This window comes from Palaemon carinicauda, chromosome 29, assembly GCF_036898095.1.
Source record: "Palaemon carinicauda isolate YSFRI2023 chromosome 29, ASM3689809v2, whole genome shotgun sequence".
NCBI classification, from domain to species: domain Eukaryota; kingdom Metazoa; phylum Arthropoda; class Malacostraca; order Decapoda; family Palaemonidae; genus Palaemon; species Palaemon carinicauda.
Genome location: NC_090753.1, coordinates 84,601,674 through 84,629,121, shown reverse-complemented (window position 1 = coordinate 84,629,121; position 27,448 = coordinate 84,601,674). Strand labels below are relative to the sequence as shown.

Below are 27,448 nucleotides of genomic sequence, written 5' to 3'. Positions count from 1 at the left end.
ACAACCCTGCACGATTGCCCGCTTACGCATGCTGCTCCTCATCGCACAACCCTGAACGCTCGCCCTCTTGCAGATGCTGATCACCATCGCACCCTATCACGCGATCATTCACCTACACATGCTGCTCGCCATCGCTTACCGCCAGCGATCTTCTTCACCTACGCGGCAGCACGATCCCTCGCCGTCACGCCCATTCGCCTGCGCGCCCGCGCGATCGCTCGCCTGCGCGCCCGCGCGATCGCTCGCCTGCGCGCCCTCGCGACCGCTCGCCTGCGCGCCCGCGCGACCACTCGCCTGTGCGCCCGCGCGACCATTCGCCTTTGCGCGACCGTTCGCCCTCGCGCGACCATAGTTCGCGGCGAATTCCACAGCCGGTGGTAGCAGCAGGGACGCGTGCTCCTAGGCGGCACTCGGGATCACCTCCATCCAAGCACAGGTTGGTAGTGCAGGACGAAGACAGGTCAGTACAGCATTCTTCCCACCTTCTTTTCAGGCAGGAACCGTCGTGTCCTCTCCAAAGGATCGCCCGATCCCTTTCACCTTAGCGAGGATTTCGGACTCTGTGTCCTTGGAGCAGCAGACATGGTTTGATCCGCTGGCACGGGCGTTAATGAGGGTTATGAAACCAGCACTCACCGGCCAGGGTAACAAACCAGCGGCTGTCTCTCCTACGCTGAAGAGAAAGAGAGGAGTGGACTTCGTGGTGACTTCCCCCAGGGCGAAGTTGGTTCCCAAGAGGTCGGTCTCGAGGGTCCCCTCTCCTGCACGAGTACTCTCTCCTTCTCCCGCCCTGGAAGGATTTTTGGCGGGGGGGCTTTCCGTTGAAGATTTCTCCATCGGACAAGGGGTGACTGCTTACCTCTTCCTCTGGGAGCTTACCAGGTTCTTTCCCTCCTCGGTTACGGCCCGAGGTTTGGTTCAAGGAAGCTACAGGAAGATCAAGGGTACTTTCCTCCTCTCGAGCTCAGGCACCTTGGCCTTTCGTCGTTAAGTATCTACTTGCGGACAAGCTCGATGTTGTACCATCTGGACGCACTGACTGAAGGCTTCCTTCGGGTGTCTCATCTGTGGAGGTCAACGACCTCAGACACCCTTCCATCCTTGAGAAGAGTTTTGTCTTTGCCCAAGGACAGAGACTTAAACATCTGCTGTGCGGAGTAAATCGACTTCCGGTTTCACTCCTCCAAGGCGCTTTCTTCCAGACTCTGCAGGGCTCCAGCTCCCTTTTCTTTCAACCACGTCGGCCTAAGTTATCGGCTACGACAACTGGGACAAGGTGTCCAATTGCAGTTTCCTCCTGTCAGGAACAGATGGCACGGGAGACTCCCCCTGGGGGGCATAGTCCTAAAAGGAGTTCACGAACTCTAGGATTGCAGGTTTTTTCGCTGGGAGGATGCTTAAGGTTACTCATCCGAATGACAGCTTCCCGATGCCCATTCCCGCACAATCTCTGTGAGTAGCCAAGGATATCGCGCCTGCCGTCTCTGTCAGCGAATTCAGTGTCTCTGAACCTCTATGCCATAGCATCAGCAGAGTTGCCCGGTTGGGCAGAATGATCCATACCTTAGGCGAAGGTCTTCCTTAGGATCATCGACGGCTTCACCCCCGGCCCCCTCAGTCGATCCTTTCTTGTAAGGAAGGATCTGAGAGGGGATGTCCATAGTCGACCTCTCAGCCCTGATCAAGTTTGTCGAACAAACTTCGGCCAGCGTAGACCAGCAGAATCGATCAGACTGGTAACGAGGCGACAGGACTCCTTTAACCCTGGATCGGAAGGACGGGTACTTTCAGTTTCCATTCCATCCATCTTCCAGGGTGCTCGTCGAATTCAGCCTAAACTGCAAGTATTCCTGCTTATGATGCAGTGTGGCTATCCCGCCGTGGCATAGCAGGTTTGTTTCCCCAGAGAACTCTCCCTGCCTTCCTCTTGGCCGCTCAGGTGCAGACTTCCGCCTCCTCTGCTGTTTGGAGGGCTGGTCAACTCCGGTAGGCTCGGGTTTCGACCTTCTTCAGCGCCGGGAAAAGCTTCCGAATGCTGACCATGAGTGTGGGCTCATGGTATTTTGCTTGGAGCCTTCTCTTCCTCTGCCTCAACATCTGGAGTATCTGGCCATGATATTGAGTCAACCGCCTTACCACGTTGGAAACCCCGCTTCTCGTCCGTCCAGCGAGGTTAAGCAACGTCGGTACTTGGATGGGTGACCACCTGGGGACGCCAGATTCTGTTACCACATCCTCCGAGCCTTCCTTTCGGTTGACTGTGGCAAGACTGAGGAGAGTCGCAGTACCTGTTCTCAGTCAAGCAGAGTTTTCAGCCCTACCTTGGAACGTTTCCTAGTTCTTCTTTCCTCATTGACCCGTTTATAGTCCGAACGGTCGCCTCAGGATAAGTTCCATGTGGGGCGATCCAAGTTCCGGTGGCTTCAGGCAATGTTTAACCGGACTCCCTGGCCCTATGGGACCAGCGGAACTATTAAACCTGCAATGGGTGTTGACCTATGGAGCCTCTTGATGGTAGTGGATATTCTCGTCCTTTCCCCACATTCTTGATGCGGTTCTCGGACTCGTCAAAGGAAAGGGGGGGGGCATGTTCCGGTCCAGGCCTATGGTCAAGACCTGAAGGATACCTCTCCATCATTCAGGCAGGCTTAAGGGCCTTAGTCTGGCCCCTCTTCAGATCCTACCGCTCCTGCCAAGTCGCCCCGTTGCGTGTCGACTTCATGCTAACCAGCAGGGGACGCATTTTCACACCTTCACATCTTGCAGTAGAGATACCGGGATGATTGAGATTCTCTCAATTCCACCATCGGCTCTCTCATTCCAGGCAGGGGAATGTTTCTCTCAGACTATCCGAGCAGAGCCTCATAGAGAGAGTGTACCTAGGGGTCTTTGACCTTGGGTAACCAGCAAGTGCTGGTCTGGGGGACCTGATCGCGACAGCTTGGAACCTCAAGCTTCCGCTAGTTTTCCCCCCAGTCTCAGACCCCGAGACTCTGGCAAGATGCATTCCGGTGATGGTGGGACAACTTCGACGCCTGCGTCTTCCCTCCTTTTTGTCTGCGGACAATGGGTCTCAACAAAACCAGGTTGTCTGTCAACCTTTCAATGGGAGAGCTCCACTGGGACTATGCGCAGAACGGTTTCTGGACCCTCTGCTTCCCCTGACGGAACTCCCGGGAGAGCTTCTCCCACGGCGCAGACTACTCAAGCAACCACACTGCGACATCTCTCCCGAACCGGGGCGTCGCTTCGGCTTCATGCCTGGAGACACTACGCTTCCTCCTCTAGAAGAGACAACCCGCTACAGTCGCGGTACGGAGGTCGCGTCATCTGCGATAGTCATCCACAGGGGTCTCCCAGGCAAAGTGAAGAGTCTAAGGTGGTTGGTGCCGTGGGAGATATACCTCTTCCCGTGAGGCCTCTTCTCCAGCAATAACGGTCTTATTGCCTTTAGGCGGGAGGAAACTCCTTTCCGCTCTTGGCAATGAAGCCTGTCGCTCAGCCTTTCCCTGACCTTCAGGCTTAAAGGAATAACTTTTTCCTGCCCGCTGGATCTATCCTCGCTCATGCGAAGCTACGATCGTCCCTGCCCTAGTCGGAGGAAGACCTCCAACTTGGAGCATGGCTCGGACTTTTAGTCCTTTAAGAGATCTTCTCAAGACCCTTTTACGACAGGCCTCGGATTGTATTCCGCCTTGGGTCTTCTGCTCACTCTGGCCACGGCCAGTGTGTAAGCAATCTTCTTGGTCTCTTACTACTCCCCCCCTTTCTAAGGAAGAGGGGAAGGCAACATTCAGGCTCGCTCCTGAGTTGTTGGCTAGACTCAGAATCTGAGGGTCCCGACCCTTCGGTCCGATTCATTCAAGATTTTGAGTCTCCATTCTGTGTCTGATGTCCCAAGACCTTCTCTTTCTTGCCAGTACAGGAATCGAGAGGTTAGCGCTGGGAACAGCTGCAGTTTGGCCTCAGTTGCAGCCGATTTGGGAACACAAGGAGGACATGGGGGGAGAGTCACCAGTATACCTCTTCAGCCCGGACTCAAGGACATTCATCTCGACCTGTCTTCAGACCCTCCCCCGTCACGTCGCCCTACAGCACGATGTTGGATACATCGCAACGTCCCTCGCCTTCGAGTAATACTACTCTGTGACGCAGGTGCTACAAGCTGGAGTCTGGAAGCGTCTGATGACCTTCGCAGCCCGCTTCCTGCAGGGCGTGACCCACAGGAGTCTCGATACGTTTTCTATCGCTCTGTGGTGGCTACACAACAGCTGGTCTAACCTCAGGCTCCTTTTTGGACAGGTAGCAGAAGGTTGAGGGCATTGTTATCAGGTTTTAGTCTGCATGAACGAAAGAAGTATGTCTGGCCCTTACTTCTTTCTTCATCATCCCCTCTACGGGGAAGCAGCATCCTGGTCTCTGCATAGCTGACCTCGAACCTCTGCAGGTAAACCATGCTTCCTTGTGTTCCGAGTATTGAGTCAATACTGTCGCGTCCCCCATACCCTGACGAGGTGGTATTGGGAACGTCCTAACCCAGAGTTCCTTCTGGAACTCCAGGTCAACTGCCTAAGACGGGTCACACTTCTTCCTTCACACACAAGCTTACGTAGGCCACATGGTTCCTTGCGGTGCAAGGAACTTGTGAGGTGCAGGGACTCCTTTTCTTGAGTGCGACTCACTCGGATTCTGAGTCCCCGGGTAAAGCCAAAGCCAGTATGGCTGGGGACTTTCCACCCTTCCTAAGGGATAAGTCACCCTTTGTAAATAGCGTGGTTTGTATTTCGGTTACGGAACAAATGACAAATTCGAAGATAATTTGTATTTTTCCTAACCATACAAACCTTAGCTATTTACACATATTTGCCCGCCAGCCCTGTCCCCCAAGACAAGTCCTACCTCTAAGTGAAAGTGAGTATTCACCTGTGTGTGAGGGGGAGGAGGGGTAGCTAGCTACCACTCCCCTACCCCCCCGCTATCTAGCGCGGGGGTAATACACCCTCGTTAAATTCTAATGGCTCGCCATTTCAGCTACGCTAAAAGTAATAACCCTTTGTAAATAGCTAAGGTTTGTATGGTTAGGAAAAATACAAATTATCTTCGAATTTGTCATGTTTGACTATTTATTGAATATACCCTTCATTGGTACAGTATAAACTTGTATTAATATTTATGAATTTCATTTTTAAATATTTAACTTAGCCGATGAATATATAATAGCTGCAACTCTGTTGCTCGACAGACAAAAAAACAGTAAAAACTCGCCAGCGATCGCTATACAGGTTGCGGGTGTGCCCACCAGCGCCAACTGTCGGCCAGATACCACTCTCGATGTAAACAAAGACTCAATTTCTTCTCTGTCGACGTGTCGACAAGACGTACTTTACTCGCTGTTGAACCTGGAGTTTTTTCACATCATATTTGGTGAAGTACTTTAATTTGGTTTGAGCTTTCGCAGTACAGGTGTTTTTCTTCAAATAAATCCTTGAACTCTTTTTTTGGATCGGATTAATTGTTGATGACTTAGATCGTTTTTTGGAATTTTCCCTTGACTAATTCAAAATGGCTGACCTTTCACAAGTTCCCAAGTTCAGAAAATGTAATGCTAGGGACTGTCATAGGCGTCTTCCAAAGGCTTCTCTCGACCCTCACACTGTATGTTCCAATTGTCGGGGTAAAACCTGTCAATTGGAAGATCGGTGTGAGGAATGCGTGGGCCTTTCGGAATTCGATTTTCTCAAATTTGAGAAATATACACGCAGACTAGAGAGAGATAGGGTAAGGAGAAGTTCTTCTAGGTCGGTAGATTTTTCCTCTCCACATGCCCCTGAACCTAATCCTTCCCCTGTAGTGGTTGTTCCTAACCCCCCTCCTAGCACTCAGGAACCGTCGATGCAAGACATGATGCGTGCTATCCATGCCTTGGGGGAGAGAGTTGAGGCCCTTGCAAGTGACCGCAATCAACTCATGGCGGACGTAAAGGAACTAAAGTGCCAAAGTGCCGCGGCGGAAAGTGTTAAAGTGCCTAGTGTTTCTCAAAGTGTTGTGAACAGTGTTGCGCTTGAGGGTTCGTCTGTTCGTGTCTGTCGTCCTCCTAGTCCGGGACCTCTTGCAAGCTCCCAAGCCCAGGGGAGAAGCAATGTCGTACGACTCATGGGTTCGAGAGGCCTTGATCAGCGAACAGACGTTCCCTCTATGGTATCAGGCGTATCTCCCCAAGATCGCCCCTACCAACGTAAGACGAGAGAGCCCATTTTTACCTCGTCGTCCGAAGGTGTTTCTCGTAAGAAACCTTGGACCAAGGTCTCCCGACCTTTGAAGCGTAAGTCGGTCCCTTCAGGACAAGTCCAACGTCCCGGTTGTAGCCACTGGGACAGTTCGGACTCGTTGCCGTCATCTGATGACTGCTCGCCGCCTAAGAGAGGCAAAGCTGTGCCGCCTCAGTCGCTCACCCCGTCTGTTGCCGCTCCTGCTTCCGTAGACCCTAAATGGGTATTGCTGCAGGACATGCAGTCCAAGCTTGCGTCCTTGATGGAGGACTTCAATGCGGAGAAGGTTGCTGCTGAACCTTTTGGCCAACAACCATCCAAGCGGTCTGTTGTGCGTCCTGTTGACGAGGTAGCTTTCTCGCGTCAACCAGTTGGGGTAGTACCTCCACCGATGCGACCCAGTGTGAGTTGCCAGCCGCACGTTGACGTTAGGCGACGCACGGAGGTGGTTGTTGACGTTCAGGACGTTCATCAACCATCAGAGGTGACTTGTTTTGACGCGGTGCGTCAACCTCCGCAACCCGGTATGGTGTTGACTGCACAACCCAGACGGTCTAAACAGTCTCGGGTGGACGCTGTGCGTCCTCGCGCAACCATGGTTGTTGACAGTTCCCAGACTGTGCAGCAGTTCCATGACGCTGCGTCCGGCTCCGTCACGCATGCACCAGTGCGACTGGACTCGGCGAGTCAAACGTTGCCCACTCCTTTGCCGTTTCCTCATCAGTTATCGGATGAGGAGCTATCAGATGAGGACATTGCTGAACCACAAGAGGATCAACCTTCAGAACTTGATGAGCCTAAGGCAACTCAACCATCCTTGGACTTTAGAAAAGTCATGGCTGTATTTAAAGAGTTGTTCCCTGATCACTTTGTTTCTGTGGCTCCTCGTTCGCCGCTGTCGGAGTTTGTATTAGGCGTGCCTGCTACCGTACCTGCCTTTACTAAACTCGTTCTCTCTCGCTCATCCAAGAGAGCTTTGCGGCTGTTGGGAGATTGGTTAGAGACCAAGAAGAGTTTAGGAAAGACAGCATTTGCCTTTCCCCCATCTAAACTCTCGTCTAGATCGAGCGTCTGGTACGCCACGGGAGAAGTTCTCGGCTTGGGAGTTCCTGCCTCTGCCCAGGGCGACTTCTCAAGTCTTGTAGACTCTCCCCGCCGCCTTGCCATGAGACGCTCGAAGATTTGTTGGTCACCATCGGACCTGGACCACCTTCTTAAAGGTATATTTAGGGCTTTCGAAGTCTTTAACTTCCTAGACTGGTGTCTAGGAGCCCTGAGTAGGAAAATCTCTTCTGCAGATAAGGATGTTTCCTTGCTCATTATGTCCTGCATGGACAAGGCCGTCCGTGATGGGTCCAACGAGCTTGCCGCCTCATTCACGTCCGGAGTCCTGAAGAAGCGAGAGTCTCTATGTTCTTTCCTGTCTGCTGGAGTGACGCCATGCCAAAGATCTGAGCTACTCTTTGCTCCCCTTTCCAAGTGCCTGTTTCCTGAAGTCTTGGTTAAGGAAATTGCCTTGTCTTTAGTTCAGAAGGACACCCACGATCTAGTTGCGTCCTCGGCTCGCAAAGCTCCCCCTTTGCCTACTTTGTCTGCTAGACCGAGGATAGACACTGCAGCGTCTCGTTTTATTCCGCCCTTTCGTGGCAGAGCCTCCAGCAGGGGAGGTGCTCGTGCCGAAGGGAAGCGAGGGAAGAGGAAAGGATCCAAGTCCTCTAAGGGCAGAGTCTGACTGCCCGCAACTTCAGACAGCAGTAGGAGCCAGACTCAAGAACTTCTGGCAAGCCTGGGAGAGGAGAGGCGCAGATCAACAATCTGTGAGGTTACTCAGAGAGGGGTACAAAATCCCTTTTGTACGCAAACCCCCTCTAGCGACGTCCCCCATTGATCTCTCTCCCAGGTACAGAGAGGAAGAAAAGAGACAAGCCCTGAAACTGGAAGTATCTCTTTTGCTAGAGAAGGGAGCGGTGGTCAAAGTCTCGGACCTTCAATCACCGGGGTTTTACAACCGTCTCTTCCTAGTATCAAAGAAGACAGGAGGGTGGAGACCGGTGCTAGACGTCAGTGCTCTGAATGTCTTTGTCACAAAGACGAAGTTTTCCATGGAGACCACAAAGTCAGTCTTAGCAGCAGTCAGAAAGGAAGACTGGATGGTCTCGCTAGACCTAAGGGACGCCTACTTCCACATCCCCATTCACTCAGACTCCCAACCTTTTCTGAGATTCGTCTTCGAAGATGTGGTTTACCAGTTTCGGGCCCTGTGCTTTGGCCTAAGCACAGCTCCTCTCGTATTTACGAGGCTGATGAGGAATGTGGCGAAATTCCTCCACTTATCGGACATCTGAGCCTCCCTTTATTTGGACGACTGGCTTCTCAGAGCCTCTTCCAGTCGTCGCTGTCTGAAGGATCTCAAGTGGACTCTAGATCTGACCAAGGAATTGGGACTCCTAGTCAATTTGGAAAAGTCGCAGCTGGTCCCATCCCAAACTATTCTGTATTTAGGGATGGAGATTCACAGTCAAGCTTTTCGGGCTTTTCCGTCGGCCCCCAGAATAGATCAAGCCCTGCTCTCCATCCAGAAGATGCTGAAGAAAGAACTCTGCTCAGTCAGGCTGTGGATGAGTCTGGTAGGGACGCTGTCATCCCTGGAGCAATTTGTATCACTAGGAAGACTACACCTCCGTCCTCTTCAATTCCATCTGGCTTTTCACTGGAAAAAGGACAAGACGCTAGAGGCGGTCTCGATCCCGATTTCCGGAAAGATAAAGTCTTGTCTGACTTGGTGGAAGGACAATATCAACCTAAGAGAGGGTCTTCCCCTGGCTGTTCAGATACCCAACCACGTTCTCTTCTCGGACGCATCGGACTTGGGCTGGGGCGCGACGCTGGACGGTCGGGAATGCTCAGGTCTGTGGAACTCGAGTCAGAGGAGCATGCATATCAACTGCAAGGAGCTGTTGGCAGTTCATCTGGCCTTGAAAAGCTTCGAGTATCTCCTTCGAGGCAAAGTGGTGGAAGTAAACTCGGACAACACCACGGCCTTGGCGTACATCTCCAAACAGGGAGGTAACCACTCACTGACGTTGTACGAGATCGCAAGGGACCTGCTCATCTGGTCAAAAGGTCGAGGCATCTCCCTAGTTACGAGGTTCATCCAGGGCGACTTGAACGTCCTAGCAGATTGTCTCAGTCGGAAAGGTCAAGTAATTCCAACCGAATGGACCCTCCACAAGGATGTGTGCAATGTGCAAGAGACTTTGGGCCACTTGGGGTCAACCCACCATAGATCTCTTTGCAACCTCGCTGACCAAGAGGCTTCCAATATATTGCTCTCCAGTCCCGGACCCAGCAGCAATACATATAGATGCCTTCCTCCTAGATTGGTCACATCTGGATCTTTACGCATTCCCACCATTCAAGATTGTCAACAAGGTACTGCAGAAGTTCGCCTCTCACGAAGGGACAAGGTTGACGTTAGTTGCTCCCCTCTGGCCCGCGAGAGAATGGTTCACCGAGGTACTTCGATGGTTAGTAGACGTTCCCAGAAGTCTTCCTCTAAGAGTAGACCTTCTACGTCAGCCACACGTAAAGAAGGTACACCAAAGCCTCCACGCTCTTCGTCTGACTGCCTTCAGACTATCGAAAGACTCTCGAGAGCTAGAGGCTTTTCGAAGGAGGCAGCCAGTGCGATTGCTAGAGCAAGGAGAGCGTCTACCATTAGAGTCTACCAATCGAAGTGGGAAGTCTTCCGAGACTGGTGCAAGTCAGTTTCTGTATCCTCGACCAGTACCTCTGTAGCCCAAATAGCTGATTTTCTCTTATACCTGAGAAAAGGACGATCCCTTTCAGCTCCCACTATCAAGGGCTACAGAAGCATGTTGGCATCGGTCTTCCGCATAGAGGCTTAGATCTTTCCAACAATAAAGATCTGCAAGACCTCCTTAAGTCTTTTGAGACCACTAAGGAGCGTCGTTTGGCTACTCCTGGGTGGAATTTAGACGTGGTCCTAAGATTCCTCATGTCAGACAGGTTTGAGCCTTTACAGTCAGCCTCCCTGAAAGATCTCACTCTTAAGACTTTTCCTGGTATGCTTAGCCTCGGCTAAAAGAGTCAGTGAGATTCATGCCTTCAGCAAGAACATCGGATTTTCGTCGGAAAAAGCTACTTGTTCTCTGCAACTTGGTTTTCTAGCCAAAAATGAGCTACCTTCTCGTCCTTGGCCTAAATCTTTCGATATTCCCAGCTTATTGGAGATCGTAGGTAATGAACTAGAAAGAGTCTTATGCCCTGTTAGAGCTCTTAAGTTCTACTTAGATCGTACTAAACCTTTACGAGGCCAATCTGAAGCTTTATGGTGTTCAGTTAAGAAACCATCCTTGCCTATGTCAAAGAATGCTTTGTCATACTTTATCAGATTGTTAATACGAGAAGCTCATTCACATCTGAGTGAGGAAGACCGATCTTTGCTTAAGGTTAAGACGCACGAAGTTAGAGCTGTAGCAACTTCCGTGGCCTTTAAGCAAAATAGATCTCTGCAAAGTATAATGGACGCAACCTATTGGAGAAGCAAGTCAGTGTTCGCGTCATTTTACTTGAAAGATGTCCAGTCTCTTTACGAGAACTGCTACACACTGGGACCATTCGTAGCAGCGAGTGCAGTAGTGGGTGAGGGCTCAACCACTACAATTCCCTAATTCCATATCCTTTTAATCTGTCTCTTGAAATGTTTTTAATGTTGTTTTTATGGGTTGTCCGGAAGGCTAAGAAGCCTTTCGCATCCTGGTTGATTTGGCGGGTGGTCAAAGTCATTTCTTGAGAGCGCCCAGATTAGGGGTTTGATGAGGTCCTGTTGTATGGGTTGCAGCCCTTGATACTTCAGCTCCTAGGGGTCTGTCAGCATCCTAAGAGGATCGCGAGGCTCCGTAAGGAAGACGTACTTACAAGGCAGAGTAATCGTCTAAGTCGACTTCCTTACCAGGTACCTATTTATTTTGTTTTTGTTATATTGATAACTTCCAAAATGAAATAAAAACTCTTAGCTTATACGATGTAAACATATTTAACTGGTCTCTACCCACCTCCTTGGGTGTGAATCAGCTATTATATATTCACCGGCTAAGTTAAATATTTGAAAATGATATTTTAATTATAAAATAAATTTTTGAATATACTTACCCGGTGAATATATAAATTAAACGACCCTCCCTTCCTCCCCAATAGAGACGCAGTGGGATGAGAAGAAATTGAGTCTTTGTTTACATCGAGAGTGGTATCTGGCCGACAGTTGGCGCTGGTGGGCACACCCGCAACGTGTATAGCGATCGCTGGCGAGTTTTTACTGCTTTTTGTCTGTCGAGCAACAGAGTTGCAGCTATTATATATTCACCGGGTAAGTATATTTAAAAATTTATTTTATAATTAAAATATCATTTTTATTTTATAAAATCCCATTTAGTGGATGTTCTATAATTAAAATTCTGAAGCAACTAAACTAGCAATAAATTGAATTAAAAAGAAAATTTCTGTAATACTATTGAGTAGTTCAACATGAGTTGTGGTAGCCTTTTGAAAACGTCTCTGTCTGGCAATCTGCGAGTCGGGAGTTGAGCCCCGTTCAAGCCTGATAGCCTCTAGTAGTGTCTGCAACCCCACTGTCCTTATGAACTGGTGAAAAGGTTATGGGAAACCCGTAGGTCTACCTGCCAAGTCATCAACAGCCATTGCCTGACCCTCAGTACACTGGTTTCATTATGATTTCATACATTATAAGGATTTCTAAAATTAAATATATTATTACCATGTTTACCTTCAAATAGTAAAGTGCTATCAATTCCAAAGTGTCGACTTCATAATCTAATATAAAATAATAAAAATTTTCTCTTTATCTGTCATGCACCCCTTCCGTGGTGCCTCTATACTGCTTTTTACATATCATGTCCAGAGATGTAAGTTGGGTAAAGTGTGTCCCCTGGAAAAAATATCAAAGACTATGAATTTATTAATGAAACAGTGACATCTAGCCTAACAGTACCTTAAATAATGGGGTTAATTATTATTTTTCAAAGGTAAGTATGAGATTAATAGATTCAAGTTTAAAAAACTTTCAAGTTGTAAATTGATATAGTATTTCCAAACCTTTGAATTGTAAAATGCTAAATTACACAAAAAACTTTCAAGTTGTAAAAAATTAATCTGAATGACGGTCTTTATTCGTGTCTTTTTACGGGACACCCTACTCTACTTACTGTTCGGCACATAGCAGCATGGCGGTCCTATGGTAGCGATAGAGAAGAAGTTTATTACTGGCCTATATTTTGATGTGGATTTGGTTCTTCAGAATTAATGTTATTTTACCATTCAAAATTAAGGTTCATGGAAATAATTTTTTATTATAAAAACTTTGCAAAGTGTTCTCATATCTATAGTATACAGTAAATAGTTTAATGATCAAGATCACAAATATACTTATTGAATATACTTTAGTTAGTCTAGTTTACTAATACTGTACTAGTTTCAAGAAAATCCTAGGAGGATCTGAGCAATAGATGCTAGCTTTACTTTAGTTATATAAAAAACCTCTTCAAATATAATTAAAATTTAGTATACAGTATTTTCTAGTTTCATTTAAACTGAAAAAGAAAACCTGGCCAATGAAATATATTCTTAATTTCAGCCATACAGCACAAGCTCAGTGCAATAAATGAGGTTTTCAAGATATTGCTGGACCGGGCTACTTGGTTAGTCTAGTTCATTAAACTGTATGCTGTTAGGCTGTACTAGTGGGCAAAATACCGAACAAATAAATAGGATTATCCCTTTCCTTGTAATGACGTTATCTTCCCTGGTTCTTGTTTTTAGCGAATTGGCCACGGAGATGACCGGCATCAGGATGCTGATCGATCGCCAGTCTTCCTTCAGTTTGTTGATTGCGTATGGCAGATTATGAGACAATTTCCGCATGCATTCCAGTTTACTGAAGATCTTTTGTTGACTCTGCTTGACCATCTTTATTCTTGTCTCTTTGGGACATTCCTTTATAATAGGTAAGATAATTCAAACTTTTCAACTATAAGGATAAAATAACTATTTTCAATACCTCTATCTGTACAGTACTTTCTTTTCAATATTTAAAGATGAAATTTTAAATATTTAACTTAGCCGGTGAATATATAATAGCTGAGCCTCCGGCGGCTCGACAGAAAAACACAAAAACTCGCGAGCGATCGCTATGAAGGTTGCGGGTGTGCCCACTAGCGCCAACTATCGGCCAGATACCGCATATACATGTAAACAGCTCCAATTCTTCTCTGTCGGTCTGATCGACAAGACGTACCATTACTCGCTGTTAACCTGGAGTTTTTCAACAGTCTTGGTGAAGTACTTCCTTTTGGTTTGAGCTTTCGCAGTGCAGGTGTTTTATCTTCAACTTAAATCTTGAACTCTTTTTTGGATAGATTTAATTGTTGATGACTTTGGATTGTTTTTTGGACTTTCTTTGACTTTTCAAAATGGCCGACCCTTCCCTTAGTACGGAAGTGTGTTTTAAGCTTTTAGCAATTATCTAATCACGCTATAAATTGTTGTTGTTAATTATAGATTTTCCTCTATATATTTTATATCTCACCCGCCTTTATTAGGCCTCTTCGATTAGCTTTCCATTTATAATAAACATCAAGATAAATTTTAATGATTTGTTTATATGCGGCCTTACCTATTCCTCCCCTAATCCGAGAGTAGGCGGTCCTAACTTGGAAACCGAAGTTAAACAACGTTGAGCCCTTTCAATCGTAAATAACTTTTACAGAGCAAATGATTTAAAACTTATTAAATGAATATTTTTTAGTAGATATTTTATGAAAGATTTTCTTTGAATAGTCTTCGTGCTGTTTCAAAGATGAACTAACGTTTGGTTTATTTATGCTACGCAGTTTGCGCTCTATCGTTACGATAGAGAGAGAGAGAATCACGGTTTCACTTTGCAGAAAGAGTAAATCGATTCTGACGTTTTGTTCAGTCTTCTTTCAAACTGAAATGTTTTAAATACTAATTTAAAGGAACTTGTTAATTTTCAATTTCTTAGTCCTTTCAGTTTTTTCCTTTGGTCAAATAACCTGTTTATTGACGAAAGGTGAGTGGGCTTTTCTCTTCGGTGTGAAATCAAGAGAGAGAGAGACGGAGAGAGAGAGAGGAAGAGAGAACGTTCCGATCTTTATTCTCGTCCCAAGCGAGTAACGTTGTTCTCGAGTCAGTTTTTTTTACTCTCGTCCCAAGTCTCTGTACGGGGAGAAAGGATAAAACGTTTTTAGTTTTTATTCTCGTCCCAAGACACTGTACGGTGAGAGATTGAAAACGTAGTTTTGAATGAACTAGTGTTTAGTCTCCTCCCCAGTCACTGATCCTTTTATCTTTATATATTTCCGTTTTATTCGATATATATGTTTACTGTTTTTTGCTTGTATTAATGTGCTTACATTATACGACTTATTTCGCAATTATAACCTTTTGATGTAGGGTAGAATTGCGTGCTTCAGTTAGAAATCAGTTTTATTCATGCCTAATGTGAATTATTGAAAAATTCGATTTCAGTGAAGTAAGTGCAAAACAGAAAATCGTAGTGATAAAGTGATAATTGCGCAAAGTGTTATCAGTGTTGCGACAGAGGGTTCGTCTGTTCGTGCCTGTCGTTCGCCTAGTCAGAGACCTCTTGCAAGCTCCCATGCCCCAGGGAGAAGTAATGTCGTAGGACTTATGGGTTCGAGAGGCTTTAACCAACGAACAGACGTTCCCTCTATGGTTTCAGGCGTGTCTCGTCAAGACCGCCCCTACCATAAGACGAGCGAGACGGTTTTCTCCTCGTCATCCGAAGGCTTATCGCGTAAGAAACCGTGGAACAAGGTTTCGAGACCCTTAAAGCGAAAGTCAGTCCCTTCAGGACAGGTCCAGCGTCCTGGTTGTAGCCATTGGGACAGCTCTGACCCTGTGCAGTCATCGGAAGACTGCTCGACGCCAAAACAGAAGCGTAACACAGGCTCCGAGAGTCTTATTGTAGGTAAAGTTTTGCAGTCACAGATGTTACCCTCGTCTCTTACCGCACCCATTCCCGTTGATCCTAAATGGGTTGTACTGCAAGACATGCAGAATAAGCTTGCCTCTCTTATGGAGGACTATTCTGCTGAGCAGGTTCACGATGATCCTCGCCGCTTAGCTGATCGAGATCCTGGCCGTCAGCCGCCCAAACGAGCCTTTGCTCGTCCTGTTGACGTTGACGTTGACGTTACAAAGTCACGTCAATCACGTTTTGTAGAGCCTCACTCGATGCAGTCCCGTGTTGACTCTCAGCCGCTTGTGGACGTTCAGCCGCTGCCGCTTGCTCTTGTTGACGTTCAGGACGTTCGCCAACCAGCGAAGTTGACTTGTTTTGACGTTGAGCGTCAAGCACCGCAGTCAAGAGTTGTTTTGACTGCTCAGTCTAGGCAGTCAAGGCAGTCTCGAGTTGACGTCGAGCGTCCTCCCGCACCTGTTGTTGTTGCTGGTCAGTCCTTTAAGCAGTTACATGACATAGCGTCCTTGACTGCTACTGTTGCTCCTTTGCGTGTGGACTCTGCTTGTCAAGCATTGCCACCACGGCAGGTCTCTCCCTTGCTTGAGACTCGGCAATTGTCGGACAAGGTTCCTTCAGATGAGGAAGTTGCTGATCCCCCTCCTACTGATATTCCCTTGGGGACTCTGTCAGACGGAGAGGAGCCTAAAGCTGCTCAGCCCTCTATGGACTTTAAATAAATCATGCTGATTTTTAAGGATCTTTGTCCGGATCTTTTTGTAACTGCTGCTCCTCGTTCGCCTAAACGTCAGAGTTTACACTGGGCCTAGCTACTTCGAAGCCGTTGTTTTCTAAGCTAGTGCTCTCTCGCTCTTCTAAGAGAGCTTTACGTTTGCTAGGCGACTGGTTGATCACCAGGAGGAGTTTGGGGGAGACAGCCTTTGCTTTCCCTCCTTTTAAACTGGCTTATAGAGCGAGAGTCTGGTATGACACGGGAGAAGTTCTCGGCTTGGGAGTTCCTGCCTCTGCCCAGATAGACTTCTCAAACCTCATAGACTCTCCCTGGCGCCTGGCCATGAGACGCTCCAAGATTTTATGTTCGGCTTCAGAGCTAGACCATCTCCTGTTAGGAGTTTTTTCGAGCGTTTGAAGTTTTGCTGTACAATTATGTCATGCATAAACAAGGCTATCAGGGATGGCTCCAATAATCTGACAGCCACGTTCTCTGCAGGAACAAGACTATCAGGGATGGCTCCAATGATCTGGCAGCCACGTTCACTGGGAGTACGTAAGAGGCAAGTGCGCTCAATGTGTTCATTGTCAAGACAAACTTCACGATGAAGTCTACCAGGCTGTCTTGACAGCATTAATGGAAGGCGACTGGATGGTCTCTCTCGACCTTCAGGATGCATACTTCCACATTCCTATACACCCGGATTCCCAACCGTTTCTGAGGTTTGTTTACAGGAATGTGGGGTACCAGTTTCGAGCCCTGTGCTTTGGCCTCAGTCCTGCTCCTCTCGTGTTTACGAGGCTCATGAGGAATGTGGCAAAATTCCTCCATCTATCGGGAATCCGAGCCTCCCTGTACTTGGACGACTGGCTTCTCAGAGCATCGTCCAGTCATCGCTGTCTGCCGGATCTACATTGGACGTTGAGTCTGGCCAGGGAGTTGGGACTTTTGGTCAACCTAGAAAAGTCCCAACTGATACCATCCCAGACTATTCTATATTTGGGGATGGAGATTCGCAGTCCAGTTTTTCGGGCTTTTCCGTCTGCCACCCGAATAGAACAAGCCCTGCTCAAAGTCCAACTAATGCTGAAAAGAAAACGTTTCTTCAGTCAGGAGTTGGAAGAGTCTCGTAGGGACTCTCTCATCCCTGGAGCAGTTTGTCTCGCTTGGGAGACTACACCTTCGGCCTCTCCAGTTCCATCTAGCCTCTCACTGGAACAAGGACAAGACGTTAGAGACGGTATCAATCCCAGTCTCCGAACCAGTAAAGGCATGCCTGAAATGGTGGGACAGCAATATCAGTCTGAGAGAGGGACTATTCCTAGCAGTCAAGAACCCAAACCACGTGTTGTTCTCAGACGCGTCGGATTTGGGTTGGGGTGCGACCCTGGACGGTCGGGAATGCTCGCGTCTGTGGACCTCAAGTCAGAAGAGCATGCACATCAACGGCAAGGAGCTATTAGCAGTCCACTTGGCCTTGATGAAATTCGAAAGCTTTCTTCGAAACAAAGTGGTAGAGGTCAACTCAGACAACACCACAGCTTTGGCGTACATCTCCAAGCAAGGAGACACACACTCCCTCACGCTGTACGAGATCGCAAGGGACCTTCTCATATGGTCAAGAAATCGAGGCATCTCCCTGTTGACGAGATTCATCCAGGGGGACTTGAACGTCTTGGCAGACTGTCTCAGTCGGAGGGGTCAGGTGATACCCACGGAATGGACCCTCCACAAGGACGTGTGCAAGAGTCTTTGGGCGACTTGGGGTCAACCCACCATAGACCTCTTTGCCACCTCGTTGACCAAAAGGTTACCAATCTATTGCTCACCAGTCCCAGATCCAGAAGCAATCCACATAGACGCGTTTCTACTGGATTGGTCTCATCTGGACTTATATGCATTCCCACCATTCAAGATAGTCAACAAGGTACTGCAGAAGTTCGCCTCTCACGAAGGGACAAGGTTGACGTTGGTTGCTCCCCTCTGGCCCGAGAAAGAGTGGTTCACCGAGGTACTTCAATGGCTGGTAGACATTCCAAGAAGTCTTCCTCTAAGGGTAGATCTCTTACGTCAGCCCCACGTAAAGAATGTTCATCAAAGCCTCCCCGCGCTTCGTCTGACTGCCTTCAGACTATCGAGAGACTCTCAAGAGCTCGAGGCTTTTCGAAGGAGGCAGCCAGTGCGATTGCGAGAGCTAGGAGAGCTTCTACCATCAGAGTATACCAGTCGAAGTGGGAAGTCTTTCGAGACTGGTGCAAGTCAGCATCTGTGTCCTCTTCCAGTACCTTTGTAGCCCAAATCGGAGATTTTCTTTTACATATGAGAAATGTTCGCTCCCTTTCAGCTCCCACGATTAAGGGCTACAGGAGCATGTTGGCTTCGGTTTTTCGTCATAGAGGCTTAGATCTTTCCAACAATAAAGATCTCCAAGATCTCCTTAAGTCTTTCGAGACCTCTAAGGAACGTCGTTTGGCAACTCCTGGATGGAACTTAGACGTGGTCCTAAGGTTCCTCATGTCAGACAGGTTTGAGCCATTACATTCAGCCTCCCTGAAGGATCTCACCCTCAAGACGCTTTTCCTAGTGTGCTTGGCTTCGGCTAAAAGGGTCAGTGAAATTCATGCCTTCAGTAAGAACATCGGCTTTTCTACAGAAAAAGCCACATGTTCACTTCAACTTGGTTTCCTGGCCAAAAATGAACTGCCTTCTCGTCCTTGGCCTAAGTCTTTCGATATACCTTGTCTGTCAGAGATCGTAGGCAACGAACTTGAAAGAGTGCTGTGTCCAGTTAGAGCTCTTAAGTTCTACTTAGCTCGTACTAAGTCCTTACGAGGTGGATCTGAGGCATTATGGTGCTTAGTTAAGAAACCATCATTGCCTATGTCAAAGAATGCTTTGTCATATTTTATCAGATTTTTAATACGAGAGGCTCATTCTCACTTGAATGAAAAAGACCGATGCTTGCTTAAGGTTAAGACGCACGAAGTAAGAGCTATAGCAACTTCCGTGGCCTTTAAGCAAAATAGATCTCTGCAAAGTATTATGGACGCGACCGTTTGGAGAAGCAAGTCGGTATTCGCGTCATTTTACTTAAAAGATGTCCAGACTCTTTACGAGGACTGCTACACACTGGGTCCATTCGTTACAGCGAGTGCAGTAGTGGGTAAGGGTTCTACCACTACATTCCCTTAATTCCAATATCCTTTTAATCTGCTCTTGAAATGTTTTTTAATTGGGTTGTACGGAAGGCTAAGAAGCCTTTCGCATCCTTTTTTGATTTGGCGGGTGGTCAAATGTCATTTCTTGAGAGCGCCCAGATTAGGGGTTTGATAAGGTCCTGTTGTATGGGTTGCAGCCCTTGATACTTCAGTTCCTGGGAGTCTTTCAGCATCCTAAGAGGATCGCTGGGCTTCGTGAGGAAGACAGACTAACAAGGCAGAGTAATCGTCTAAGTCAACTTCCTTACCAGGTACCTATATATATTTGGGTTCTGTTATGATATAACTTTCAAAAACTCTAAGCATATACGCTGTAAACTTAATTAACTCTGGTCTCTACCCACCACCATGGGTGTGAATCAGCTATTATATATTCACCGGCTAAGTTAAATATTTAAAAATGATATTTTAATTATAAAATAAATTTTTGAATACAGTGAACCCTCGCTACTTCGCGGTTCGACAATCGCGGATTCACCACTTCGCAGGGTTTTCCATAACCCATATATATACTGTATACATATCGCGGATTTTCCGGAAAATTCGAAAATACCGCGAAATCTGAAGACAACCAAATACGATATTTTGTTACCTGTAATTCCATTAATACTGTAATTAGTAATATCTGCTCTTACTGATTGTTCATTGCATTACATATGATATATAATTCAGCACAGAAAGAAATAAAACACGAAAAGAGAATGTGATCATACGATAATTCAGTACGTAGTAAAATTAAATCGAACATGAAACGCAAATCAGATGCAGTCATACCATATTAGAATGGTGTGTACTGTAATGGATGTGCTTCTTTTCCATGAATCTTTTGTATGTATACGTACGTAGTACAGTACTGCATCCAATAATATTCTTTGTTGCAAAAATCACATTTCGAATAAGCGTACGAGAGAGAGAGAGAGAGAGAGAGAGAGAGAGAGAGAGAGAGAGAGAGAGAGAGAGAGAGAGAGAGAGAGAGAGGCGTAAAATAGCGTACGTAAAGTGTGTATTATTATTATTGTTATTATTATTATTATTGTTGTTGTTGTTAATAAAATTATTATTGTTATTATTATTATTATTACTGTACAGTATTATTATCATTATTTATTATTATTACGGTATTGTACTTAATCTACGTACGTTCAGTATGCGCGGGGCATCTTCTATGAGTAGGTAACCAACGCATCATAGTACTGTAAGACGGGTTGTGATTGGTTCAAGCGCTGATAGATGACGAATCAGAACTCAAGTTTTGTTATCTAGCCTGTGATTGGTGTTTTGCCCGCATCTTCTACCCGCAGCATCAAAGTTCTCGCGGGGCTGGATCGTTCACTCTCTGTTACCGCGTATCGCTGAGTAGACATTCTTAAGTTTGTGAAGTTTAATCTGTGCTGTGTGCGACCTTTTTAAGTTGAACTTTTTGTTACAGTACTGTACGTAAATCCTACTGTAATGGCTCCCAAGCGTTCTACTTCTCTTAAGGCTGGTAGTGAGCCTAAACGCCACCGAAGGATGATGACGATAGCTGAGAAGGTTACGCTTCTCGACATGTTAAAAGATGGTAGAAGTTACGCGGCCGCCGGCCGCCATTTTGGCATCAACGAATCCACCGTTCGCTATATCAAAAAGGACGAGGCGAACATTAGAAAGACGGCTGCAATCACCTTTAGCAGATCAGCGAAGCGAGTCGTTACAACGCGTAATAAAACGATCGTACGCATGGAAGGTGCTTTAGCTGTGTGGATTGCCGACTGCCGGAAGAAGAACATAGCGTTGGATACGAACACCATCCAAACAAAGGCTTTGAGTTTATATGAGAATTTTGCTGCAAAGGAACCTAAAGACGACGACGGCAACCATGCTGAAGATGATGATGATGCAGATGATCCTCAACCAGGGACATCCACTGATTCCCAGCCTCAGAAACGTTTTTCCGCAAGCAAAGGATGGTTCGCGAAGTTTCAGAAACGCTTCGCCCTGAAAAGCGTTTCCCTGCATGGGGAGTCGCGAACTTTCCTGTTCAAAGAGGAAGCCAAAGCCTCTGGCTTTAAGGCATTCAAGGATCGCGTTACCCTCGTGATGTGTGGCAATGCTGCTGGATTTTTGTTAAAGCCGGGGCTTATTTATAAGTCGAAAAATCCTCGCGCTTTGAAAAATAAAAATAAGAATCTCCTTCCCGTGTACTGGATGCATAATCAAAAAGCATGGATTACGAAGATGCTGACCTCCAACTGGTTCCACCAGTGTTTTATCCCGCAAGTCAGTAAATATCTCTTAGAGAAGGGCTTGCCATTCAAGATCCTTCTCCTTATGGATAACGCTGGTGGACACGCAACTGACCTGTCGCATGAGGGCATTCAGGTTGAGTTCCTGCCACCCAACACCACGTCATTAATTCAACCGATGGACCAGGGGGTTATCAGGGCGTTCAAGGCCCTCTACACGAAGAATACCTTGGCGGACCTCGTTGCGTGTGTGGATGCTGCCCAAGATGATGAGGATGAAGATTTCAACTTGAAGGCGTACTGGCGGCAGTACACCATAGCCACGTGCCTGCAGAATATTCAGAAGGCACTTCAAGAGATGAAACCTGCAACCGTGAATGCGAGCTGGAAGAAGTTGTGGCCCGATATTGTTTACGACGACAAGGGATTTACTCCGTCGGAAATCCAACACTCTGCAATACGGAAATCTGTGCAGTTGGCTGCCATAATTGGAGGTGACGGGTTTGGCGACATGACGACTGAAGACGTCGACGAGTTGTTGGACTGCCATTCCCAGCCCCTAACTGACGCAGACCTCGAAGACCTGACGAAATCGGCAAGTGAGGAAGAGAGTGATACCCAGGAAGAGACCCAAGAAAATGTCGAAGAAACGGGCTTAACATTAGAACGGCTTGCCAAGGCCTGCAACCACGCGAAGGAGTTGAAAGAAATGTTGCAAGAGTGGGACGAGGATATGGTTCGCTCGATGCAATTCTGCAACAAGGTTGATGACATAATGACTCCCTACAAAATGCTCTTGGATCGAAAAAAGAAGCAGCGGCAACAACTTCCGATCACAATGTTCTTCCAGCCTCGCAAAAAAGAGCCAGTTCCTCCTGCTAGTACGCCTTCGGAAGAAATTGAAGTTTCCCAGGAAGAAGTTGAAGAGGTGTCCCAGGAAAAGACACCTCCGTCTGAAGAGACGTAAAATACTATCATTGGCTGCACAGTAGAACACATCATCAGCTTCATCATCATCATTTCTACTGTGCAGCAAATTCATCGCCATCACCATTCAAGTTTTTCTTCAACTTCTTTCGTGGTGAGTACAGTAACAATCTTTATTTTTTACTTTAATATTCTTACTGCCTGTTTTATAGTTTAGTAATGTACGTACTGTATGCATTAAGTTAAAGGGAAGGTTTTAAAAGTCTACATGTTGTAACCTATCATATTTTTTTTGTTTAAAATTTACATTTACGTACGTAAAACAATCTCTCTCTCTCTCTCTCTCTCTCTCTCTCTCTCTCTCTCTCTCTCTCTCTCTCTCTCTCTCTCGTAAATTGTTTTCCTGCTTTGCTACGTACAATACTGTATAATTTATATTTGTAAGGTAACATATTTTGTAAATGCTTTTACTGTAAATACTGTATGTACTGTATCATTATTTATCACTATCATCATGCGCGTTAAATGCCTTGTTTGTTCTGAGCGTGGTTGTTTACTGAGCGTACACGCTGTCGTTTCAGGCGGCGTCATAAAGAAAAACATTTCATTTGGAAGTCCTAAGAAAAATACGTAAACTAAAACATTGGTAATAAACAAATCAACATACAGTACAGTACTGTATAATCAATATAATCGATGCAAAAACTAACCTATACATATATGTGTACTGTACACTAAATGAGTTTGTTTCTTCATTATGATCAGAGATGAACGTAAACAAAACATTGGTTGCCATTTTTTATCGTGCTTTTTAGGTGTTTAGGAAACGCATGATATAAAATCGCCTTTAATATTTGTGCCTGTTTTAGTTTAGGGTGCTGTAGTACATGCATTAAGTGTTCTGTACATTAAAGGGTGGTTTGTTAACAGTACTACGTACAAGGGAAGGTTTTAAAAGTCCGAATATACATGTTAAATAAATAGGTAAATATGATGTCACTACTTCGCGGATTTTCACCTATCGCGCCCGCGTCTGGAACCTATCTACCGCGATAAACGAGGGTTCACTGTATACTTACCCGGTGAATATATAAATTAAAGGCCCCCCCTTCCTCCCCGATAGAGACCCAGCGGGATGAGAAGAATTGGAGCTGTTTACATGTATATGCGGTATCTGGCCGATAGTTGGCGCTAGTGGGCACACCCGCAACCTTCATAGCGATCGCTCGCGAGTTTTTGAGTTTTTCTGTCGAGCCGCCGGAGGCTCAGCTATTATATATTCACCGGGTAAGTATATTCAAAAATTTATTTTATAATTAAAATATCATTTTTATTACCTAATGTACTTTGGTCTATTGAAGATTATCATATATTACAGGCCATCAACTTTGCTTGTTTTTGAACATCAAAATATATAATTATCCAAATACAAAACTAATGGAGAATCTAATTTAACCTTAAAATAGTGTTAAAGCCTTAGTACTTTATAATTCATTAAGTACTTGCCTCACTATTCTTTGTACCTTTTACTTTCCATAATGTGAAGCTAAGTCATATATCTTGCTCCATGTCTCAAGGGGTTATTTCTTTATTGCAACCATATATTATTTGTATTTGATTATATTTTCATGTATAATTAATGCCCAAGTTTATTTTACAGTGAACGAGAAAGAATGGAAAAAGAAGTGAAAACGAAGACTATATCATTGTGGTCTTTGATATTAAGTAACATGTCTGACTATGAGAACCCCCTATATAACCCAGCAACACGCCACCACATACTCTTCCCACTAACTTCTATGCGACACCTTCGTTTATGGGACAAATATTATTGCAGGTGGAATCCTTCAATGCGACAACAGGTATGTAGTCTTATATTTGGGCATTTTTAAAGGTTGTACTAAAGGTATTCCCTAAGGTCCCTGTGACCACAGCTGCATTCTTCACTATCATTTTCTGCTGGCCCTCTAATTTTAGCTTTTTAAACTTCTTTAATCTTAATTTTGTTCTTACTCAAGTTTATACTTATTATTTAATAGGAACTGTTCTTTTTTTTTATGTTGGCAATCCTCCAAAATGGGGGGAAGTGCCTTGGTAAATACAGTAGATAGATAGTGACTTATTATTTTGATTATTGCAGATATAACTTTTTAGATTTGTAGTAGTTTAGGTAGCTGCATGCTCAACATATGTTTGTGTTCACACTTCTAAAGTAGCAAGTTAAAGGTATTATAAATTTATTATTCTTTCTCTTACTATAGGCATTCAGTATTTAACAGTTTGATATTTTATCAATAATGCCCAATTTTAAAGTGTTATAATGAGATAAAAATATCTTGAGATTGGTTTGGAGGCGGTCTGTGCAACCTATGAGCCTCAAGATTTTTCAGTGTGGTTTGACCCTTCAAAAAAAATAAATAAATAATGCCGTACAGCACTTGAGTTCAACTGCCAAGCTGAAAATTACTTAGTTACTGAGATTCCAAAAACGTTTTGTCGACAGAGAGAATCATGTAAATTGAAATAGTTGAACTGCAATGTAATAATGAACTGAGAAATAAGTATGGCAATAGCTAAGTCTATCGGTGCTTGTCAATTCTATAATCATTTATCAAAAACAGAATATCCTTCTCTCTTTGGTCATGCAAGGTAGATGGTGGTAGTGTTTGGTAGCACACATATATGTGAACAGCTCTTTTCAAAAATGAATCTTGGTTAACTCCCCGAAGGGAACCAAAGCAATTACAGATAAAACAAAAAGCAAAGAGAGGAACCCATCATACGAAGAAAATCTTCGATAAAGGGTGAAAAGGCCGCACACACAAAAATATAGGACAATAGCCTGAAGCTGTGATCAGAGGAATGAAGCAGCAGGGTCATATGGGAGCACCGAAAGGTGATAGGATATGTGACGGCTCCTCACTTATCCTTCCCCTTAGAGGATTAGACTGAGAAAGGTCTATTCGGGGTGCAGGTATCTATGGTTATCTTAGGATAGGTCCCTGATTTATACACGATATCTTCGGATAGTCGTTCCGGGGGTTAGAACCCCGTGATGCCCGACGGTAATTCTCTTGTAATATCAGTCGCAGAAGTATTATACAGTAGGAAGCAGCTTTATCCGTTCCACTAGATTAAGTTTTCCTTTGTTGCATAGAGAAAGTTAGGATATTCTTATAAATTCAAGTACACAGTTATATCATGTTTGTGTATTACAACCATAACTAATAATACATAAGCCCTGGGAAACATTTGTATATAATATAGATGGATAGCTGGGTGAGAAATCAAGAGTATTTTGTTTAAGATTAGGTGGTTAATAATCTTAGTTCTCAAGATAATATGTTAGTCTTAGGTCATAGGAGGATTTAAAAAATTGTCATATACACAGTATATTATGCAAGTCTTTGTAACTACTGTACAATTGTCGATTGCCAGAATAAAGCCTTATTTATAATAGCTATTCTGTTTAAGTAGTTTATCCTAAATTGTATTTTTTGTATTTTTTTTTTTTAGAAAAGTCATACATACTTTTTTCAACAGGAGCCAGTACATATAAGATTCAAGGAACTTCTGCATGTCAACGGACAGCTTGAAAAGAGGGTGGATGAACTTCGCAAAGAGTTAGCAGCTCGTCAGACTCACGAATCGCCCAGAGTTACTTCAGCTATGGTTTAATTTGTATGGTTATTGCTGTGTATTAAATTTTCAAATTGTTGACAGTATACCTACTAATTTACAGTGTATCAAATTTCCACACTGTTGTCTGTATTGTATATCTTCATCTAGAATTCTCAAATAATTTTGAGGGCCAAAATGTTACATTAATTGCAAGAAAATAATTCATAGCTTTAAATTTTATATCGGAGCCTTAAAATTTGTCTTGGCCTATATCATAATTAAAGAGGCTTAGTATTATTGCATGTATATAATCATTCTCATCAAGCTGGTGCTTTCAGTACTGTTGAGTGGTTTGTAGTGTAATGGTCGCATCATTTTCTAATCCACATTCATTTATTTTTAAGTTTTATTGAAGGTTGTGGGGCTATGTAATAGGAAAATCATAGCCCAACTCTTGTGTTGGCTTAGATAGTCAAATAATATCCACACATCCTGAAAAGTTAAGGAGAATATAATATAACTAGTCTTCCATTGTTGAGAGGACACTAGATTTCATTACCTAGAAAGTCACTGAATACTTATTCTCTCGTTTTCCATAATCTGTAGGTGTTACTTTGAGAAGTTGTTCTAATCAGGAGGTAAAAAACATTGGCTAAAATTGATAGCCTGGTAATCGAGTCATTCCTTGTGCTGTAAAAGTACTGTATATACAAAAGGTTAGGGATAAATAAAATTAGATTGTTAAAAGCAGACAGTATGGCAACAGTTCGAGAGATTTGCATTGATACCTCGTGTGTGTTTCTGTGGAGGGTAACTTGTGATCCGAACGATCAGAGCGTTGTTGCTCCGAGAGATAATCACAATTATGATATTATTAACTGAGTATCTTTTGCTGATGCTTCAGTTCATTACATGTTAAGCTTTGTTTCATATCTTAATATATTTTATGTATATTAACATTTTATATATATATATATAGATGCCTTATATATGCATTATAAAGGAGAAAATAGTATTTGCAAACTGTTATTTAGATAAAACTATATATTTTGATTTCAAAGGGTGTTCATTACATTTCTTGTTACTGTATAGGAAACATATGCATACAGTAGTCTACTCGAAGATTCTGAAATTATACTTTGTTTTTGCATTTTTCTAAATTGTAGTTTGTGTCAAAAAGGTCTTGAAATTAAGTGGAACTGACCCATAAGTTGGCATATTTCATCAGTATTGCAATTACGTATGTTTCCCCCTCTACAAAAATAATGCTTATACGATAAAATGAATTAATATATGGTAATGATTAGGTCTCTTAATTTCTCCAGTTCATTTTGAGAATTACCACTAAGATTGCCAAAGACGTTGTCATATTATCTCAGATTTTTGGTGATATGGTTTGACGTTAGTATTTGATA

General features: G+C 44.7%; 1 protein-coding gene across 1 annotated transcript in view; it reads left to right on the top strand.

The window, feature by feature from the left end:
* mtm (myotubularin) overlaps positions 1–26,994 on the top strand; it is a 157,450-nt gene extending 130,456 nt beyond the window's left edge. The window contains 4 exon segments of the mRNA XM_068352855.1: positions 13,128–13,312; positions 24,073–24,274; positions 25,956–26,063; positions 26,065–26,994. Of these exon segments, the coding sequence (XP_068208956.1) occupies positions 13,128–13,312; positions 24,073–24,274; positions 25,956–26,063; positions 26,065–26,214 (645 nt within the window). The 3' untranslated portion in view covers positions 26,215–26,994.
* The last annotated feature ends 454 nt before the right edge of the window (positions 26,995–27,448 follow it).